The 23,323-nt window shown below is 44.5% G+C and overlaps 1 protein-coding gene across 3 annotated transcripts in view; it reads left to right on the forward strand.

The window, feature by feature from the left end:
* Positions 1-23,323, forward strand: part of map4k6 (mitogen-activated protein kinase kinase kinase kinase 6) — a 292,471-nt gene that overhangs the window by 254,364 nt on the left and 14,784 nt on the right. For all 3 annotated transcript variants that reach the window (XR_009655726.1, XM_060935787.1, XM_060935788.1), the window contains exons 23-26: positions 17,409-17,469; positions 17,565-17,688; positions 18,376-18,434; positions 18,531-18,634. Coding sequence is in view for 2 of the 3 variants with exons in the window: in XM_060935787.1 (XP_060791770.1) it covers positions 17,409-17,469; positions 17,565-17,688; positions 18,376-18,434; positions 18,531-18,634 (348 nt within the window). In the remaining variant the exon portion in view is untranslated. The remainder of the gene's footprint in view (positions 1-17,408; positions 17,470-17,564; positions 17,689-18,375; positions 18,435-18,530; positions 18,635-23,323) is intronic.

The raw sequence follows: 23,323 nt of genomic DNA on the forward strand, positions 1-23,323 counted from the left end.
GATAAAACATTTTTATAAACGGAGGGGGGAGAAATGTTCGGTTTTAAAAATACCCGGCTACGTGTGTACATGGCATAAGATGCACACTGCACTTTTCAATGTTTCAGACAGTGTGTTGTTCCTGCAAAATAAGCACAAGTTAAATGTTCTCCAGTATATGTTCTCAAGTTTACAAAGAACAAATTGATATTAGTGTTAGCACTGAAATGTATGTGCAGTCTGCAGTGCAAGTTTTCATAAAACAATTTGATTCTGCTTGTTAAGCAGCACTGATGTGTCCATGCTTACAGAAAAGTTGAGAATACTAGCACAGAAATGGGAATTTTCTGTATGTTGTAGTGAAGCAACTCTTGGTTTTGCCAGCAGTGGAATAGAGACAAATATATGTCTGGCAAGAGTGTGTATGTGAAATGTAATTTTACAGTGGTCAATAAATTCTGATTTTCTTCAGTGACACATATCGTGATGTGGTTGAAATTTCTTGCAATATATCGATTATCGCAGAATCGCTGTATCGTGATATTATTGTTATCGTGGGCAAAATATCGCCATAGTATCGTATCGTGAGGTATCTGGTGATACCCAGCCCTAGTGTGTGTGTGTGTGTGTGTGTGTGTGTGTGTGTGAGGGGTGATTGTCTGGACTTACATGGGGGTGCTCTCCTCTGCATGGTGTCCAGGGGGTGTGAGTAGAATGAATTCTGATTGATTATTTTAATAAATGTAATTGTTATTTCAAACACTCGTAAATAGTAATTATTTGAGGTTTAATCTGGTGCTCAATATGATTTATTCTTCCCTAATGAGTGTGACAAAGGTATTAAATTTCACTTGAAATGGCATTAAAAAAAGTCTTTAAAAAGTCTTAAATTTTGGTTTAACAATCCTGGGGGTACCCTGACCCTGGATGACCAGCCAGGTCTGCTCACTCCTCAGGGCTCGCGATGCTGCCTTCAGGTCAGGTGATAGAGCTCTGTACAGAGCCGCTCGAGCTGATCTGAAAAGAGGAATAAATAAAGCCAAGGCAGACCACAGGCTGTGCATAGTCCCACCTGTCCAGCAACAACACACGGGAGGTGTGGCAGGGCATTCAGGACATCACAAACTTCAGAGACTGTAATGCGCCAACAGGAGACTGGAGTGCGCCGTCGTGACTCTCCTCGTGCAATAATTTATAATGTGCAGTACTTTATAAGGTGACTCTCTCTGTGCTATACTTTTATAATGTGCAATACCTCACTCCATAATGTGAAACACAACACATTCACCTCACCTCAGGACTGTGCACCTTACACACAACACGTATACCTCTAGTCTGTGCACCTTACCTTACCTTGCAATACTTCATAAATGTGTAATATTTTATAATGTGACTCTCGTGCAATAATTTATAATGTGACTCTCTCTGTGCAATACTTTATATCAGGGGTCACCAAACTACGGCCCGCGGGCCAGATCCGGCCCGCCACCCCCCTTTGACCGGCCCCCCAGCCCCTCTGCCCCCCATCACTTGAACCGGCCCTATGAGGCAATCCCCAAAAGTGGTCATGGCCTATTTTTTTAAATTGCTTTTTGGCAAATAATAACATGTCTGCATCTTGTATTTTGTTGATTTTATCAATTAAAATTGATATTTAGTTATAAAATGAACTATTCATATTTTCCGAATTTTCGTCATATGCTCGCGATCAAGCAGTGACAGGCAGCGCACGCGCAAAGAACTGTCAGTGTTCAGGACAGCAAAATGGCTAGCGGTAAGCGAAAAGCTGACAGAGTGCAGAGTTTTTAAAGAACAGTGGACCACCGATTATTTTTTCGTTCAGTGTAAGGACCGTGCGTGCAGTTTGTCTTGTATTTAAAGAAAGTGTGCCGGTTTTCAAAGAATATAATCTGCGTCGTCACTATGAAACCCACCACAAAGCAGGGTTCGAATTATAAATTTGACCCTATGGGGGTCTCTATTTAAAAAAAAAAAAAAGCAATGCATACTCGCTCTCCTGGACCAGCGCAGTTTTGCGCACTGCAGTGCACAGCTTTCACACACAGGCGCGCGCATGCACGCACGCACGCACACACACACGGTGTTGTGTGTGTGTGTGTGTGTGTGTGTGTGTGTATATATATATATATATATATATATATATATATATATATATATATATATATATATATTTAAACAAATTATATATATATATATATATATATATATATATATATATATATATATATATATATATTATATATATTGTTAAACAAAGGAAGATCGTTGTGAGATAGAGGACAAGTCTTCTTCGGACTTAACTTCACATTCGATTTCGCAGGCTGCAAATTTCAGTTTGCGCGCATAGTGGTGTGGTGGTGAAGTACAGCCGTACATGTTGCGGTTTAATAACACGTTCATTACAAAGTTATGGCTGCATGGTGATCGGAAATGAAATGAGTTTTATTTATATTTATATGGTGATATAGGCTATTCAAGCTTATTATAGTGATATATGACGTATTTGAGAGACTTCCACAGAAAATTAAGTTTGCTTCTTTCATGGGAGCCTGAGGGAATGGGAGCTCAGCTCCCATTGGCTCCCACGTAATTCGAACTATTGGCCCTTTTCCACTACCCTTTTTCAGCTCACTTCAGCCCGACACGGCTCGCGTTTCGACTACCAAAAACCAGCACGACTCAGCTCGTTTCAGCCCTGCTTAGCCCCTAAAACTCGCACCGTTTTGGAGTGGGGCTGAAGCGAGCCAAACCGTGCCGAGTGAGGCTAGGGGCGTGAGCAGACACTCCCCTGTGCACTGATTGGTGAGGAGGAGTGTCCTCACATGCCCACACACGCCCCGCGAGCGCGCTGGGATCTGTAAACACCCTAAACCCGGAAGAAGAATAATTACGAATTACGAGAATTTCTGAAGCCTTATGCGCCTCGCCTCATCTATACGCTCTTGCCAGTATCTGTTGGCGTTGTCGGTGACAACAAGCCACAGCACCAAGACCAGCAACACTAACGACTCCATGTCCTCCATGTTTATTGTTTACTATTCGGGTCGTGAGACTACCGCTGAAAAGATCACTGAATCAGTGACATACAGAGCATCGTGGACGAGTTCGCGGAGCGCAAGGCTCGTCGTATGCCCTTCAAATAATGCGCGCAGTAGGCTATTGATGTTTTATTATGAGCCATGTACAGTATGTCGCCTAATGTTTTTTTGTTTCTGAGTTACATGTTCGTTTGAAGGACTTAATGTACAAAATAACATAGTTGCACCCCGTAGTGTTGAAATTGGTAAACACAGTGCATTCAGTGAGGTTTGCACCGCCCTCCTTTTATTTCTGACTCTTCCTGTCACCGTTGCAACCTCTGAGCGCTCATTCGTATGCCCTTCAAATAATGTGCGCAGTATAGGCTATTGATGTTTTATTATGAGCCATGTACAGTATCCTAATGTTTTTTGTTTCTGAGTTACATGTTCGTTTGAAGGACTTGATGTACTAAATAACATAGTTGCACCCGGTAGTGTTGAAATTGGTAAACACCGCAGTTGCGGACATTTTGTAGCCTAAAATGATGTTATGATAAGCTTTAATAAAGGGCCCGGTCGTTTGCCCCGCCCCCGGCCCGGCTCTGACTTGTTCCGCCACTGTCACTGATGTCACTGTTTGCGCTGCTTAACGACATCACGTGACGTCCACCCACTTTCGCTAACTCCACCCAATGTGTACACCCACTTCCAGCCAGCACGGTTCAGCGCGGTTGTAGTCGAAATGCAACTCCAACAGCCCCGCTCAGCTCGACTCGGCACGGCACGGCTCAGCCGCGTTTGTAGTGGAAAAGCGGCATATGCCACAAAGAGTATGCTAGTTTGCGAGGGCAAACAAGAGAAGACAGGATTCGGAGGATGAAATGCGGACTGGCTGCACAACAGAATGTATTCCTTCGCCAAACCCAGATCAACCAGGCTGCTGTCCGAGCTAGCTATAAAGTAGCTCACCTACTAGCTACCCATGGAAAGCCGTTTACTGATGGGGACTTTGTTAAAGTATGCATGCTTGCTGTGGCCGAGGAGGTGTGTCCCGACAAGAAGGATGCGCTCAACGCGGTGAGTCTCTCCGCACCTACTATGACCAGGCGAACCGAAGATTTGGGGGACAACGTGTATGACCAGCTGAATGAGAAAGCGTCAGAATTCGAGTTTTTTGCTTTGGCCATGGATGAGAGCAATGACGTGCAGGACACAGCACAATTGCTGTGATCTATTGCTCATATTATAATTTCACTGTTTTTTAAAATTTATTTATTTTATAGGCCTATTTATTTGACCTTTATTAAGTGCTGTATACAATTATTATTAATATTATTAATAATATCAACAGGCTTACCTACAATTTATAATTTTCCACTCACCTTTGCCAGTGTCAATCACCTCAACTAGGCAGATGTTTCTTACCTTGACAGCTTTGATATTATTTTTATTAGAAAATAAATAAATGGAATATCAGTGGTATTTCAAATTAAAACAAAGTGTGAAGACTTGATTACTACTTTTGCAAACCACTAGTAAAGATAAACAAATATGTGCCAGGAATCAAGTGTTGATATAGTAGTATGGATACAGTAGTGGGGATGGCCGTGCCAGGCTAGTAATCTCTACTACACAATGAGGCCTGCTGGTGGTCATATTTGTCTGGGTTATACAATTCTATGTGATATAGCTGACCCGACCCCGGCCCCCCATCACAGTCAGGAACGACAATGTGGCCCCCAGAGAAAAAAGTTTGGTGACCCCTGCTTTATATGTTCAATGAGCAATACCTCACTCCATAATGTGTAACACAACACATACACCTCTCAGGACTGTGCACCTTACCCCCACCCCTTTTTTTCCCCCTCTTTTTCTCCCTTCCTCTCTTTCTCTCTTCATGCTGTTTGCATTGTAATTGGAGATGCTTTAATCTAAATTGTACATGAGTATAGTGACAATAAAGGCATTCTATTCTAACCCATTTGAAGCAGTGAGCAAACACATGCACACACAAGTGAGCAATGAGCGCGCGCACACACGCGCACACACACAGCTGCCCACTGCTCTGGAAATACATATCCAGAGCAGTGGGCAGCTATGCTACAGTGCCCAGGGAGCAGTTGGGGGTTAGGTGCCTTGCTCAGGGGTGCTTCAGCCCAATCTTCTGGCCATGGCTGCCCCATGTTAACCTAACCACATGTCTATGGATTGTGGGGGAAACCAGAGCACCCAGAGGAAACCCATGCAGACACAGGGAGTACATGCAAATTCCACAAGGAAAGGCCCCTGTTGGCTACTGGGCTCGAATCCAGAACATTTTTGTTGTGAGGTGACCATGCTAACTACTACATCACCATGCCACCCAACTTATTCCAAGATATCTTTTCAAGTAAAAACATCACATCTGTCCATGCAGAAAGATAATTTCATGAGTATTCATTTTCTCATCAAATTCAGTTTTCAGGGGTTTTTTTCCCTTTTCTTTTCCCCCAGTTTTGAGAGATGTGAAACTATTGGGGTTGCTTCTTGAGCACTGACTGACCACATGACCATGGGATTTACTATTCTGGTGGCATTCAAAGTCAACAACTTTCAGTTGTATCCATTTGAGGAGAATGTAGGGTCTGCCTTTTAGGACAGTGTACTGTTCTTTATAGTGTATTTTTCACACAGTGAAAGCAGAGAATTCCCTTCATGGTGGGGCTATAGTGAAGTCATGGATATTGCTTGTACCAACTGTTCTGAAAACGGAGGACCCTGTTTGATAGCTTTTAAACTGCAATATATTTGGGGTGAGGTTTGTTTTGCTTGACTTCAATATTGAGAATATCTCTAGTTCTGCACTGTTCATTATCATCTCGCTCACTGCTACTCTCTCTGTTGTTGTCTACAGCTGGCTCAGTTTCCTTAGAAATACCTCAACACATGAATGAGGCTATTCACCACTTATTGTATGTATTTTAAATACATAGTATAGTATTCATGCCTACCTTATTAAAACCATGTGTGACTGAATGTTACAAGCTTAAGCCTGACCTGCAATCCTGCCTCTCCTCCTCTGTTTGAACTATGACTTGGCAGGATTGCTTCGGTCACCAGATAAAATAACACATTGATGCATGCCATTGTGAACAGTGAGACTATGTGTCTATTCAAAGCGCTCAATTGAAAACACATTATTGAGCCATTGTGATTTATGTACATCAGCCTAATATCTGTAACCATACTGAATCTCACTACTAATGTATCACTAAGTCATGACCATGCCTCTCCACTTGCCTTTTCTCCTCTGTCTGAGCTAGGTACAGTGGTGCTTGAAAGTTTGTGAACCCTTTAGAATTTTCTATATTTCTGCATAAATATGACCTAAAACATCAGATTTTCACACAAGTCCTAAAAGTAGATAAAGAGAACCCAGTTAAACAAATGAGACAAAAATATTATACTTGGTCATTTATTTATTGAGGAAAATGATCCAAGATTACATATTTGTGAGTGGCAAAAGTATGTGAACCTTGGTTTCAGTACCTGGTGTGACCCCCTTGTGCAGCAATAACTGCAACTAAATGTTTCCAGTAACTGTTGATCAGTCCTGCACACCGGCTTGGAGGAATTTTAGCCCATTCCTCCGTACAGAACAGCTTCAACTCTGGGATGTTGGTGGGTTTCCTCACATGAACTGCTCGCTTCAGGTCCTTCCACAACATTTCGATTGGATTAAGGTCAGGACTTTGACTTGGCCATTCCAAAACATTAACTTTATTCTTCTTTAACCATTCTTTGGTAGAACGATTTGTGTGCTTAGTGTCGTTGTCTTGGTGCATGACCCACCTTCTCTTGAGATTCAGTTCATGGACAGATGTCCTGACATTTTCCTTTAGAATTTGCTGGTATAATTCAGAATTCATTGTTCCATCAATGATGGCAAGCCGTCCTGGCCCAGATGCTGCAAAACAGGCCCAAACCATGGTACTACCACCACCATGTTTCACAGATGGGATAAGGTTCTTATGCTGGAATGCAGTGTTTTCCTTTCTCCAAACATAACGCTTCTCATTTAAACCAAAAATTTCTATTTTGGTCTCATCCGTCCACAAAACTTTTTTCCAATAGCCTTCTGGCTTGTCCACATGATCTTTAGCAAACTGCAGACAAGCAGCAATGTTCTTTTTGGAGAGCAGTGGCTTTCTCCTTGCAACCCTGCCATTCACACAATTGTTGTTCAGTGTTCTCCTGATGGTGGACTCATGAACATTAACATTAGCTAATATGAGAGAGGCCTTCAGTTGCTTAGAAGTTACCCTGGACTCCTTTGTGACCTCACCGACTATTACATGCCTTGCTCTTAGAGTGATCTTTGTTGGTTGACCACTCCTGGGGAGGGTAACAATGGTCTTGAATTTGCTCCATTTGTACACAATCTGTCTGACTGTGGATTGGTGGAGTCCAAACTCTTTAGAGATGGTTTTGTAACCTTTTCCAGCCTGATGAACATCAACGCTTTTTCTGAGGTCCTTAGAAATCTCCTTTGTTCGTGCCATGATACACTTCCACAAACGTGTTGTGAAGATCATACTTTGATAGATCCCTGTTCTTTAAATAAAACAGGGTGCCCACTCACACCTGATTTGTCATCCCATTGATTGAAAACACCTGACTCTAATTTCACCTTCAAATTAACTGCTAATCCTAGAAGTTCACATACTTTTGCCACTCACAGATATGTAATATTGGATCATTTTCCTCAATAAATAAATGACCAAGTATTATAATTTTGTCTCATTTGTTTAACTGGGTTCTCTTTATCTACTTTTAGGACTTGTGTGAAAATCTGATGTTTTAGGTCCTATTTATGCAGAAATATATAGAAAATTCTAAAGGGTTCACAAACTTTCAAGCACCACTGTATGTAATAATGTACTGTGAGTCAATATATTGTATGGCATGTTAATATTGATAAAAATTAATGATGATTCAATTTGCGGAAATAAAAAATAAACCACAATTATCCATCCCATCAATTTTCTTCCACTTATCTGAAGTCGGGTCACGGTGGCAGCAGGCTAAGCAAGGTATTCCAGGCATCCCTCTCCCCAGCAATGCTTTCCAGTTCCTCCTGAGGGATCCCAAGGTGCTCCCAGGTCAGATGAGAAACAATCTCTCCAGCGTGCTCTGGGTCTACCCCAGGGTCTCCTCCCCAGTTGGACATGTCCAGAAAACCTCCAGATGAAGGCGCTCAGGAGGCATCCTAATCAGATGCCAGAACCACCTCAGCTGACTCCTTTCGACATGAAGGAGCAGCGGCTCTGCTCCAAGATCCCTCTCTTGTCTGAGCTCCTCACCCTAAGGGTGAGTCCAGTCACCCTATGGAGAAAGCTTATTTCAGCCACTTGTCAAGTCAAGTTTATTTGTATAGACCCTTTTCAGTCACGTAACCTTCGTAAACGCGACCGCCATTTTGGACATGTAGTGGACTTCGGCTCGAATCAGTTTGAATGCGAGGAAGGCGACAAATGAAAAACATAAAAGAAAAAGGAGCGAGATGCAGAAAACACCTTCACTATCCAGCGACGTAGGGCATTTACAGGGCGAGCAGAGGGAGAGATATTTGCAAAAATTGAGGTTAGCAGGCTTGGAGAACGACGTTTACCTGCTTCCACCAGGATTGTTCACTGACGTACGGAAGTACACGAAGCCCTCGTCTTTACCTGACTTCGGCCCACATGATCTGTATACCTATGTCATTAAAAACCCATCGCCATACACATACACGCCAACGTCCGAGGTTCCGGAGCGTGCTCCGGCTTGCTCCAGGAGTGCTCCGGCCGAGGTTACGGAGCGCGCTCCGGCTTGCTCCGGAGCAAGCCGGAGCGCGCTGCTTAATTTGAGGGCAACCTCGGCCGGAGTGTGCTCCGGAACCTCGGCCGGAGCACTCCGGGAGCAAGCCGGCGCGCGCTGCTTAATTTGAGGGGAACCTCGGCCGGAGCACTCCGGGAGCAAGCCGGCGTGCGCTGCTTAATTTGAGGGAGAGCAAGCTGGAGCGTGCTCCAGAACCTCGGACGTTGGCTCCGGCAGCTATTTAGACTGGATCCGGTGTAAATAGCTGCCGGATCATAATTACAGTAAACTAATAAATACAGTAAAGGAAAAACTTGAGACTGAAAGGTTTTAACAGTCATCCAAATGACTGAACGTAAACATTGCTACAGTAACATACTAGCTACTTGTTGACATTAGCTAGTCAACAATAGCTACTACAGAAGAACAAAGAGGTTACAATGGGTTATTTTAGCCTATTTGGTTACACACTCGCCGCCACAGAATGTTAACAGCAATGTAATGCCTTTTCTGGCTAATTTTATTCGTCTTACCTCCAACAAAGTGGTCACTACACAAGCGTTGGTATGCCGAGGGCTGCCAATCTGTTAATGGCCGCTATCCATCTTCTCCGTCGGGATCCGATAAAATGATAACCCTTGCCTTGTTTGTTGATGGTTACTACATCCAGGTGCACAACAATATAGTGGCATGATGGAAGTCTTGCTGAAAGTAAAAACTTTCTTTGCTGCCGTTCCTCAATGTTGGCTGTGGTAAACTACTGGTAGTACACGTCCAAAATGGCGGCCGCGTTTGTCGTGACGTCACGTGAAAAGGGTCCATAGCACTTTGAACAATAAACATTATTGCAAAGCAGCTTTACAGAATTTTAACGACTTAAAATATGAGCTAATTTTATCCCTAATCTATCCCCAACGAGCATGCCTGTGGCAACGGTGGCAAAGAAAAACTCCCTCAGACAACATGAAGAAACCTCGAGAGGAACCAGACTCAAAAGGGAACCCATCCCCATCCGGGCAACAACAGACAACATTAATAGTCCTAAAATAAAGTCAGCTTCGTTGATGCTATAAACCCCCCACCGACAGAAACCTGAGTGCAAAACTGTTTACGACAACCGTAGTCCCAAAGTCAGCAAGTCAACTGCAGTCCCCAGCTACAAAAGCACCACTGCAATAGTCCAGAGCGTCCTCCAGGCACAACCCCCAACTGTCCGCATGGGGCCGCCCTCCACAGGAGTGATGAGATGAGACTCCAACCAGACAGAGGGCACCAGGATGGATCAGGCAGGTCCAAGGAGCAGAAGAGGTCAGCATCTCGATCCCAGGACCGACATGTAACTCAGAGGGACAGATTTGGGGAGGAGAAAACACAGGTTGTTGTGTATGCCCAATGTCACCTGAAGAAGTAGGAGCAGTATACATATTGCACTGAGTACAAGCAGGGATTCTGGCAACTAACTATGACTGCGTAACTAAAAGGGGAGACCCAGAAGGTAACACAGGCATGAGGGAGCCCCGGGACATAAAGCACTACATCAACAAACTCGAGTGAGGAAGCGAGTGGGGACTGACAGCATCCATACTTCCCAGTTTACCAAAACACTATGTCTGAGGACCCTCCAGATCTACACCTTTACCTCATAAACACCATTAACAAAAGGCTTGACTAAACAGATAGGTTTTCAGCCTAGACTTAAACACTGAGACTGTGTCTGATTCCCAAACAGTACTTGGAAGGCTGTTCCATAACTGTGGGGCTTTGTAAGGAAAGGCTCTGCCCCCTGATGTAGCCTTCACTATACAAGGTACCAGCAGATAGCCTGCACCTTTTGATCTAAGTAGGTGTGGCGGGTCATAGAGGAGCAGAAGTTCACTCAGGTACTGAGTGCAATATGTATACTGCTCCTACTTCTTCAGGTGACATTGGGCATACATTCAGTGCTTTAAAAGGTCAAAAGTAGTACTTTATAATCAATACGAAAATTGATTGGGAGCCAATGCAGTGTGGATAAGACAGGGGTGATGTGGTCATATTTTCTAGTTCTAGTAAGGACTCTTGCTGCTGCATTTTGAACTAACTGGAGCTTGTTTATGCACTTATTGGAACATCCAGACAGTAAGGCATTACAATAATCCAACCTGGAGGTAACAAAAGGATGAACTAGTTTTTCTGCATCATGTAGTAACTTTAAATTTCTTATCTTAGCAATATTTCTGAGATGAAAGAAAGCTATCCGGGTAATGTCATCAATGTGAGTTTTGAATGAAAGACTGGGGTCAATAATCACTCCAAGGTCTTTTACTGCTGCACATGAAGAAACAGAAAGGCCATCCAGAGTTGCTGTGTAATCAGAAAATGTACTTCTAGCTGCATGTGGTCAGAGTAAAAGTACTTCAGTCTTGTCAGAGTTAAGCAGAAGGAAATTAATAAGCATCCAGTGTCTAATGTCCTTTACACATTCCTCAGTTCTATTAAGCTGGTGTCTCTCATCAGGTTTTGCAGAAATATACAACTGCGTGTCATCAGCATAACAGTGGAAACTAATACAATGTTTACGAATAATCTCACCCAGAGGTAACATATATAAAGAAAAAAAAAGCAGTAGACCCAAGACAGAACCTTGTGGAACATCAAACTTTACCTCAGTACGTCAAGAAATATCACCATTTATATCAACATACTGATAGTGATCAGTTAAATAAGACCTGAGCCAGGAGAGGGCTGTTCCCTTAACTCCCACAACATTTTCTAGTCTATCCAGAAGAATGGAATGATCAGTGGTATCAAATGCTGCACTAAGGTCAAGCAACACAAGCAGCGAGACACAGCCCTGATCAGACGCCAACAGTAGGTCATAGCACAGAGACCAAAGCTGTCTCTGTGCTATGATGAGGTCTAAATCCTGACTGATACATTTCATGGATGTTATTCCTTTGTAAATATGAACATAACTGCTGTGCCACAGCTTTTTTAAGGATCTTGGAGATAAAGGGGAGGTTTGATATTGGCCGATAATTGGACAGCTGACAGGGATCAAGGTCAGGTTTTTTAATCAGGGGTTTGATAACTGCTAGTTTAAAGGATTTGGGTACATAGCCAATTGTCAGAGAAGAATTTTTTAGAAGCGGTTCAATTATTTCAGGTATTATCTGTTTGAATAGACGTGTAGGTAAAGGGATCTAGTACGCAAGTTGAGGCTTTTGATGCCGAGATAAATGAAAGTAATTCAGTTTCTTTTAGGGGAGTAAAACTTTCTAATTGATGATCTGATAGTTATATTGTTAACTACAGGGTCACCTACATTGTCTGACCTTAAATTGGAAGTTTGAATTTGTCGGATATTCTCAAGTTTGTCATTAAAAAAAAAAATCATGAAATCGTTGCTACTACATACTACAGGTATGCATGTGTCTATAGTGAACTTATTCCTGGTTAATTTTGCTACAGTATTAAATAGGAATCGAGGATTATTTTTATCTTCTATTAGGGAGGATGTTGATCTAGCAGCACTAAGAGCTTTTGTATACTTCAGGAAGCTCTCCTTCCACGCTAATTTGAACACTACCGATTTTGTTTGACGGCATTTACATTCCAATTTTCAAGTGCTCTGTTTTAACGTGTGAATGTCATCATTATACCAGGGTGCTAAATTTTTTTGTCTCTGACCATTTTCCTTTTAAGAAGCTACATTACATTCCTTTTACAGAGCTACATTATCTAAGGTATGGCGGAATGTTGATTCTAAGCATTCAGTTGCCTGATCAAGTTCTGCAAGGGCTGACAGTGACCCAATCAAAGTTGATAACTCTGGTAGATCATTTTATAAAGCTCTGTGCAGTAGTTGACGTAAATGTACGTTTAATACAGTAGTGTGGTGAGGTCTGTATATTATTACTCAGACATATTTTAAATGAGAGGAGATAATGATCTGAGAACTTCAGACTGTGGAAGTATGACTATTTTCTACGTTTAACCCGAATGTTAGTATTAGATCGAGGGTGTGACCACCATTATGGGTCAGTCCTGTGACATTCTGATTCATCCCTGCTGAATCTAAAATGGACACAAACGCTGTTTTCAAAGTGTCTTCTGGGTTATCGAAGTGAATATTAAAATCTCCAACTAAAGCTTTATCTCCTTAGATAAAGCTTTAGTTGGAGATTTTAATATTCACTTCACTTATTTACAGACCCTCGGGGCCATATTCTGAGTTTCTTTCTGAATTTGCAGATTTTCTCTCAGATCTGGTTATTTAAGGAAATAACCAGATCTGAGAGAAAATCTGCAAATTCAGAAAGAAACTCAGAATATGGCCCCGGGGGTCTGTAAATAATAAGTAATGGAATTAACTGGTAGACTTATTTTTCGAGGCTACATATGAGTATGAAGAACTTCAAATGTATTAAGTTTATAACCAGGTTTTTTTGTTACACCTAGATAATCGTTATAAATAACCGCAATGCCTCCTCCTCTGCCAGTTTGACGAGGCTGGTGTATATAACTATCCAGGAGGACTCGCTTCATTTAATGCTCTATATTCATTTGGCTTAATCCATGTTTCAGTTAAACAAAGTACATTAAACTCCTGATTCGTAGTGAGTTCATTAACCATTAGCGCTTTAGATGTAAGAGATCTAATATTTAATAGCCCCACCTTTAGATCAAAGGTGCTGGCAGCAGCTGTACAGTCAGTATGATCTGATCTAATTTTATATTGATTAGGTTACTGGAACAAACTCTAAATACTTCTACCTTTTTCTTGAGCTCGGGGAACAGACACAGTCTTGATGTTGTGGACCCTGAGTGACGACTCTGTGCAGCTAGCAGACAGTTGGTTTAGCCTGTTCGTCTGCTCCCTGGCCTTGGCTCTGGATTGTCAAAAATCAACTAGGCCTGTTCCGAGACTATGACCTATGCTGCAGGAAATGAGAGCAACACCTTCCCAAGTGGGATAGATACCATCCCACCCTAACAGGCCAGCAGTGCCCTCAAAATTAGCCCAATTATCTATAAAGCCCACACTGTTTTCAGAGCACCACCTGGACAACCAGCAGTTCAGCGACCATAACCTGCTGTAAGCTACATCACCACGCTGCATTGTATCACTTGTATCTGTGATCTCATCCTTTTGGTCACTATCCAAAGCTCATGACCATAGGTGAGGGTTGGAATGTAGATTGACTGGTAAATTGAAAGCTTTGCCTTCCAGCTCATTTCCCTCTTCACCACGATGGACTGGTACAATGCCCTCATTACTGCTGGCACCACCCCAATCCACCTGTCCATCTTATGCTCCATTTTATCACTTGTGAACAAGACCCCAAGATACTTGAACTTCACTTGGGGCAGCAACTCACTCCCAACCTGGAGGGAGCACTCCACCATTTTCTAGCAGAGAACCATGGCCTCAGACTCTGTGGTGCTGACTCTCATCCCAGCCCCTTCACTCTCTGCTGCAAACCATTCCAGTGCTTGCTGAAGATCATGCTCTGAAGAAGCCAGCAGAACCACATGATCTGCAAAGAGCAGCACCTGCTTCTGGGGTTCACTGTTTTCCAGCCAGCATACGTGACCTGTATATTTGAGATGTTGCAGATAGAAGAAATCACAAATTGAGGGTGTTCTGGTTTTATCCTGTAGCTGTTTATTGGACATCTTAAAGCTCCAGTTAATATCACCCTCCACTTGTGTGTTTGGATCCTTGTCCTTTCTATGATCAACCCAACTTGGAGCATTCTTGCACTCAAAACCTTTGCGGACCATTTTTCTAAGAAAGCCATGCCATATCACTTCCACTTTGAGCTCATACTCTGACAGTTCTCACACTTGGACACTATAGAGCAGGCATGATTGTACACACGTTGTCAAATTTAACTCTAGTCGCCAGCCGTATGGGCTTGTCACATGCTTTAACTCATTCCAATTTTTTGGAATGCTACCCCGATTCTTGCATGGATGGAGAATGAGGTGTGTTCAAAGTCCGTGATGGTATACCCAAGATACTTGAAACTTCTGACATTCTTTGTCCTGTTTTCTCCAAGTGTTATGAGACTCTCCCATTGTATTAGTTCTTTGCCTATATTGAATGCCATTGTCTCGGTCTTGTCATAGGATAGCTGCATCCCAAATCATTTGAAAGTGTTGTCATAGATTGAAAGAACGCTCTGAAGTTCCTCTGCTGAGTTTGCAAAAATAACCTGGTCATCAGCGTAGAGTAGTTCAGTGATTGATTTGACTGTGACCCGATGATGGTACTTTGCAATGTAGTTATTTTAGTGATACTTCATTTGGAATGCAGTACTCCAGCCTAAAGCCAGTCTCTGAGAACATTTTCAGTATTTTGCTGTGGGCTACACTGTAAAATACTGAAAACTGAATTTGAGGAGAAAATTCCTTAACACTAGTGAAATTATCTTGCTGCATGGGCAAATAATTTTACTTGACAAGACATCTTGGAATAAGTTGGTTACAATCTAGAACTAGTTTTAATAATCTCAGAGTTGGTGTCTTGTATTCTTCTACACTGCAAAAATGATATCTTAAGTTAGAATATCTTGAATGTAGTTGAAACAATCTAGCATTTCCTATTAGAAGAATACAAGACACCAACTCAGATTATTAAAACCAGTTCTAGATTGTAACCATCACAAACATCTACATGGAGTTTAGATGTTTGTGGTGTTGGACTTTCACCACAAAGTCCATGTAGATGTTAGAGTGGAGGGGATTCTAGGCCACCTTGTCAACATCCTACTAGAGTTTCAAAGAGGTTGGTGGTTCCTTTAATACACCCCTTGGCGCCAGTGTACAGGGCACGTAGTATAGCTATCAAACGAGGACATCGGAGTCAAATCACAAGGCAGCGAAATAAAGCATCCCTTGGAACCCAGTCATATGTGGCCTTGAGGTTGATAAAGGCTACAAAAAGTGGGACTCTTGATTTCCTTGAGATTTTCAGTATCTGGCATAGGATAAATATGGCATTGCTTGTTGATCTATTTGCTTGGAATCCAAACTGAGTAGGCAAAAGAAGTCGTTCGTACACTTCTCTGAATCTGTCAATGATGATCCCTGACACCACTTTGGAAGTTGTTGCAATTATGCTAAGGCCTCTATAGTTTTCAGCGAGTGATTTTTAGCCCTCTCTTGTGCAGACAGGTTATGCATGCCATCAACCATTTGGTGGGAACTTCTAAACAGGGCCATATCATGCTCCTCTGACCTCAAGTACTTCAGCTGTTCTGAGTACACTTTCTGTGCCTTGACATCTTCCATTTTTCAGTCTTTTGATACTAGCTTCCACTTCTGCACGATCGGGGTAGAGGCCTCAACAAGAGGTAAAATCATCTGGCGGTAAGAGATGTGGGAAGTTTTAGTTCTGGGTTGTAAGGGCGTGCAGCAAAGTGCTTTGAAAAAAAGTGTTCTTCCAACAACTTTGGCTGAATCAGTGGCCTATTCAATCGTGACCAATGTCTGCGCCTTCATCAGTCTAAACTCCTCCTCACGTTCTTTACTTGCAAGGTTCAGTTGGTTCACCTTAGATTGAAAATAGGCTTTTTTCAACTTAGTGTGCAGCTTTCTGATGTCATAGGCCTCTGGGTCTTTCTCTTCATGGTATTTCCTTAGTAGATCTTGGTAATCGCTGCTTGCCCATGGTTTTTCTATGTTTTCTATGTTTTACATTATTATTTGAGGAATTGCTTCTGTGGAGGCCTGCTGTATGGCATTTGTCACCATCTCTTCAATTCCATTGACTGTTGGTGCTGATGGCTCTATCGATAGCAATGCATCAAGCCTAGCACTGTGTGACTCTTGAATGAGGAGTCATCTCTGAGACGATGGAGATCTGGGTGCTTTGTAGGAGTTTTCTTTTTGCGAAAGATCTTTTTCACCATTTTTCTTGTTGGGAAGTGTGCATCCATGACTACAATTCGATGGTCTGAGTCAAAGGGCTGGCTTTGCATAGGGTATGCTCGGCAGTTCTTAGTGGCTTGTTTGACATACCATTATCTAATCCAGTCTTCGTTTGTATCCAAGGTTTGATTTAAATGCTGTAATGTGTATGTGATAAATGAAGGAGAGCACAGTGGCACCTGGCTTTTTTTTTTAAGAATTAGAATTCTTTATTTGAAGGCTCTGTGTTACAAAAGTAATGTGCCTATTTTTAGCAATATCATAGTTTTTAAAATGGATAAATTGTTAAAAGGTTTTTCTTTTTATTTAAAATGTGCAGAGGACACATCAGGGCACTTGCCGTGATCAGCAAACAGTGTTTATTTTTGGGTTTTGTTTCACTTTAAGGCCTAATTGTTATTAATAGCAGTAATGAGCAGTGTAGAAATTATAACAATCATATTTGGTCCCCCCTGTTAAAGGACCAAAGTAAATGGTAAAAAGTAAAAGTTAATCATAATTTAAATGGTACCTTATTGATACCTTTGTAGCAGTGGTAATATCTAGTGAATTCTGACTCACTTCTATATCATCTTTAAGAATTTAAAAGATTACACTTTTACATTTAACATTTTATTTAATTTTATTTTGCAGTTGCTCCCACAGAGATGCAGCTGGCTATATATCATGAACAATGTGCTAATGTCTGTCTCAGGTATGTTCAAACTATACTGAAACCATTAGCATTTTTATATTATACTCCATTAAAATATTTAAATATTGAGTCTCCCTATATCTTGTATTCCATAGGAAAGTCCTCACAGCTGACCTCCCACAGTCTGCCTGCACTCTTTGAGCACCGTGAAAACATGCAACGGCGCCAAGGCCACCTGTCAATCAATGCCCACCGCCTGAGTACAAGAATCAGCTCAAGGTCTGCAGCACAATAGGCATAAAGTGTATTAATTTTTATTAACTGCCACAAGTCTTTCAACAATTGATTCTTATTAACCAAGACGAGGATTATTTGTTTAACTATGTTAAATTCTGACGATTGTCAGACTGCAGGCACTTACAGATGCAGATGCGGGGGGAGAGCAGGTATGGCACAAAATGAAGCTGAAGCCAAATCGAAAAGCAGAAATCATAGTCAGGAAATGGGCAGAGGTTGATCAATCAGCAAACAGAGTTGTGCAGGGAAGATGAGAAGACGAGGTCGAAAAGCAAATGTGAACAGAGGTCTTTAAACAGGAAGTCAGGATAACAAACAGCTTTGCAAAGTCAGGTACAGGACTCAGAACAATATTTCACGATGTGTGTTTATGACTGCTGAGCTTATATATGGAAGGTGATTACGGGATGATTGGAGACAGGTAATGTAGTTAAAACTCCTGGGGAGGGGGGCTGTGAATCATGGGAAGTGTAGTCCTGAGCGGCCATGTTTGGAGGCTGCCCTGAACTCAGGTTTTCAGTGCTGTTACTGCCATAAGTACCGGTAACTAACTGCCAGAAGTCTTTCAACAATTGATTCTTATTAACCAAGATGAGGATTATTTGTTTAACTATGCTAAAGTCTGACGATATGTCTGTGTTCTTACATAATATATTCTTGTTTTTTCAGGAAGTATGCCATGTCTGTGAAGATCCCAGACACGAAGGGTTGTAGAAAGTGTAGTGTAGGTAAAGAACAAAACTGTAATTTGTTGAAAAAACTGCCGACATATAACCCTAGTGTCTCATATATTGTTTTTATGTATTCTTTGTTTTCTGCCTCAGTACGGAACCCCTATACAGACAGCGTTTTCTTGTGTGCAGCAGTGCCAAATGGTCTGGTTCTTCTCCTGTGGTATGAACCAATGCAGAAGTTCATGCAGCTAAAAGTAAGTATGAAATGATGGCAAATATGAATGAATGGATAGATGGGATGGATGAAAGCCCACATTTATGAAGGTTTATGAGTATACTTTTGCCATGTAATTGTGTAACAGATAAATGTTCTCATAATACTTGATGAAGCATCAAAAAAAAATCCCATAACGGCCGGCCGACTTCCTCCAAGCGGAAGCGCTGGCGCTGCTGTTCCGGGGTGCGCCCCACGCGCTGGAGGACGGCCCGGCGGAGGTCCGCGTAGGCCAGCCGGCGGTTGGCGGGGAGCTGTAGCGCGGCCAGCTGCGCCTCTCCCGTTAGCAGAGGGAGGAGGCGCGCCGCGCGCTGCTCCATCAGCCACCCCGAGGCCTCTGCGACTTGCTCGAAGAGCGTGATGAAAGCCTCAGGGTCGTCCTGTGGACCCATCTTGGTTACGGTGAGGGGGATGGGCCCACGGTGGGATCGCTGGTGGACCCTGCCGACGCAAGGAGGTGCCGGAACGCCTCCCGATCATCTTGCTGGGCCAGCACCAGGGCCTCGAAGCACCGTTCTTGTTCCTTGCAGAGGGTGACAAGCACCTGGTGCTGGCTTTGCTGGGCCGTGGCGAGGGCGTGGACCAGGTCGGCGAACGGGGAGGACTCCATGGGGCTGATCGGCTGCTGTACTCCACAATATCCCGGGTTTCGGCACCACTGTAGGGGTTCAGTGTTGGTGGGTGGAGCACAGAGGATGGCAGGACAGAGATTAGGTTTGACAGAGCATTTTATTGCCACACTTTTCAGTATAACAACTATGCACTTTGCTGACAGACACACACACTGCGTCTGGTTCCAGAAGACCCCCTCTGCTGTCGCTCTCCCTCCTTAAGTAGGGCGCGGTCACTGGGAAGACACACAAATACAGGTTAATTGCTCGCAGGTGTAGTGATTCTGCCACTTACCTTCCCTGACTCCGCCCTCCTGTCACAGACCGGCGCTTGACCACGCCCCCGCTGCCACAGTCATTAACATGACTGGGTATAAAAAGAGCATCTTGGAGTGGCAGCGGCTCTCAGAAGTAAAGCTGGGAAGATGATCACCAATCCCCCTAATTCTGCGCTGACAAATAGTGGAGCAATATCAGAAAGGAGTTTGACGGTGTAAAATTGCAAAGAGTTTGAACATATCATCATCTACAGTGCATAATATCAAAAGATTCAGAGAATCTGGAAGAATCTCTGTGCGTAAGGGTCAAGGCTGGAAAACCATACTGGGTGCCCGTGATCTTCAGGCCCTTAGACGGCACTGCATCACATACAGGTATGCTTCTGTATTGGAAATCACAAAATGGGCTCAGGAATATTTCCAGAGAACATTATCTGTGAACACAATTCACTGTGCCATCTGCCGTTGACAGCTAAAACTCTACAGTTCAAAGAAGCCGCCGTATCTAAACATGATCCAGAAGCACAGACATCTTCTCTGGGCCAAGGCTCATTTAAAATGGACTGTGGCAAAGTGGAAAACTGTTCTGTGGTCAGATGAATCAAAATTTGAAGTTCTTTATGGAAATCAGGGACGCTGTGTCATTCGGACTAAAGAGGAGAAGGACGACCCAAGTTGTCATCAGCGCTCAGTTCAGAAGCCTGCATCTCTGATGGTATGGGGTTGCATTAGTGCGTGTGGCATGGGCAGCTTACACATCTGGAATGACACCATCAATGCTGAAAGGTATATCCAGGTTCTAGAGCAACATATGCTCCCATCCAGACGACATCTCTTTCAGGGAAGACCTTGCATTTTCCAACATGACAATGCCAAACCACATACTGCATCAATTACAGCATCATGGCTGCGTAGAAGAAGGGTCCGGGTACTGAACTGGCCAGCCAGCAGTCCAGATCTTTCACCCATAGAAAACATTTGGCGCATCATAAAACGGAAGATACGACAAACAGACCTAAGACACTTGAGCAACTAGAATCCTACATTAGACAAGAATGGGTTAACATTCCTATCCCTAAACTTGAGCAACTTGTCTCCTCAGTCCCCAGACGTTTACAGACTGTTGTAAAGAGAAAAGGGGATGTCTCACAGTGGTAAACATGGCCTTGTCCCAACTTTTTTGAGATGTCTCGTCTCGTCTTCTTCCGCTTATCCGGGACCGGGTCGCGGAGGCAGCAGTCTAAGCATGGAAGCCCAAACTTCCCTTTCCCCAGACACCTCGGCCAGCTCCTCGGGAAGAACACCGAGGCGTTCCCAGGCCAGCCGAGAGACACAGTCCCTCCAGCGTGTCCTGGGTCTTCCCCAGGGCCTCCTCCCGGGGGGACATGCCTGGAACACCTCCCCAGGGAGGCGTCCAGGAGGCATCCGAAAAAGATGCCCGAGCCACCTCAGCTGGTTCCTCTCGATGTGGAGGAGCAGCGGCTCTACTCCGAGCTCCTCCCGAGTGACTGTGCTTCTCACCCTATCTCTAAGGGAGCGCCCAGCCACCCTGCGAAGGAAACTCATTTCAGCCGCTTGTATCCGCGATCTTGTTCTTTCTGTCATTACCCAAAGCTCATGACCATAGGTGAGAGTCGGAACGTAGATCGACCGGTAAATTGAGAGCTTCGCCTTTTGGCTCAGCTCCTTCTTCACCACGACGGACCGGTAAAGCGACCGCATCACTGCGGAGGCTGCACCGATCCGCCTGTCGATCTCACGCTCCATCCTTCCCTCACTCGTGAACAAGATCCCGAGATACTTAAACTCCTCCACTTGAGGCAGGACTTCTCCACCAACCTGGAGAGGGCAAGCCACCCTTTTCCGGTCGAGAACCATGGCCTCGGACTTGGAGGTGCTGATTCTCATCCCAGCCGCTTCACACTCGACTGCAAACCGCCCCAGTGCATGCTGAAGGTCCTGGTTTGAAGAAGCCAACAGGACAACATCATCCGCAAAAAGCAGAGATGAAATCCTGTGGTTCCCAAACAGGATTCCTTCCGGCCCCTGGCTGCGCCTAGAAATTCTGTCCATAAAAATTATGAACAGAACCGGTGACAAAGGGCAGCCCTGCCGGAGTCCAACATGCACTGGGAACAGGTCTGACTTACTGCCGGCAATGCGAACCAGACTCCTGCTCCGTTCGTACAGGGACCGGACAGCCCTTAGCAAAGAGCCCCGAACCCCATACTCCCGAAGCACCCCCCACAGAATACCACGGGGGACACGGTCGAATGCCTTCTCCAGATCCACAAAGCACATGTGGACCGGTTGGGCAAACTCCCATGAACCCTTGAGCAACCTATGAAGGGTATAGAGCTGGTCCAGTGTTCCGCAACCAGGACGAAAACCGCATTGTTCCTCCTGGATCCGAGGTTCGACTATTGGTCGAATTCTCCTCTCCAGTACCCTGGAGTAAACTTTCCCTGGGAGGCTGAGAAGTGTGATTCCCCTATAATTGGAGCACACTCTCCGGTCCCCTTTCTTAAAAAGAGGGACCACCACCCCAGTCTGCCACTCCAGAGGCACTGTCCCCGACCGCCACGCGATGTTGCAGAGGCGTGTCAACCAAGACAGCCCCACAACATCCAGAGACTTGAGATACTCAGGGCGGATCTCATCCACCCCCGGTGCTTTGCCACCGAGGAGCTTGCAAACCACCTCAGTGACTTCGGCTTGGGTAATGGACGAGTCCACCTCTGAGTCATCAGCCTCAGTCTCCTCAGTGGAAGACATGACGGTGGGATTGAGGAGATCCTCAAAGTATTCCTTCCACCGCCCGACAATGTCCCCAGTCGAGGTCAACAGCTCCCCACCCGCACTGTAAACAGTGTTGGCAAAGTACTGCTTCCCCCTCCTGAGGCGCCGGACGGTTTGCCAGAATTTCTTCGAGGCCGACCGATAGTCCTTCTCCATGGCCTCCCCGAACTCCTCCCAGTTCCGAGTTTTTGCCTCCGCAACTGCCCGAGCTGCAGCACGCCTGGCCTGCCGATACCCGTCGGCTGCCTCAGAAGTCCCGGAGGTCAACATGGCCCGATAGGACTCCTTCTTCAGCTTGACGGCATCCCTTACTTCCGGTGTCCACCACCGGGTTCGGGGATTGCCGCCACGACAGGCACCGGAGACCTTGCGGCCACAGCTCCGAACAGCTGCGTCCACAATGGAGGTAGAGAACATGGTCCACTCAGACTCAATGTCCCCCGCCTCCCTCGGAAGCTGGGAAAAGCTCTCCCGGAGGTGGGAGTTAAAGACCTCCCCAACAGAGTGCTCGGCCAGACGTTCCCAGCAGACCCTCACCATACGTTTAGGCCTGCCAGGTCTGTCCAGCTTCCTCCGCCAGCGGATCCAACTCACCACCAGGTGTTGATCAGTTGACAGCTCAGCCCCTCTCTTCACCCGAGTGTCCAAGACATAGGGCCGGAGATCAGATGAAACGACTACAAAGTCGATCATCGACCTAAGGTGTCCTGGTGCCACGTGCACTTATGGACACCCCTATGCTCGAACATGGTGTTCGTTATGGACAAACCGTGACTAGCACAGAAGTCCAATAACAAAACACCACTCGGGTTCAGATCGGGGAGGCCGTTCCTCCCAACCACGCCCCTCCAGGTGTCACTGTCGTCGCCCACGTGAGCATTGAAGTCCCCCAGTAGCACAATGGAGTCCCCAGTCTGAGCACCCCTCAGTACCTCTCCCAGGGACTCCAAGAAGGCCGGATACTCTATACTGCTATTTGGC

Source organism: Neoarius graeffei, chromosome 12 (genome assembly GCF_027579695.1).
Source record: "Neoarius graeffei isolate fNeoGra1 chromosome 12, fNeoGra1.pri, whole genome shotgun sequence".
Classification (NCBI taxonomy): Eukaryota; Metazoa; Chordata; class Actinopteri; order Siluriformes; family Ariidae; genus Neoarius; species Neoarius graeffei.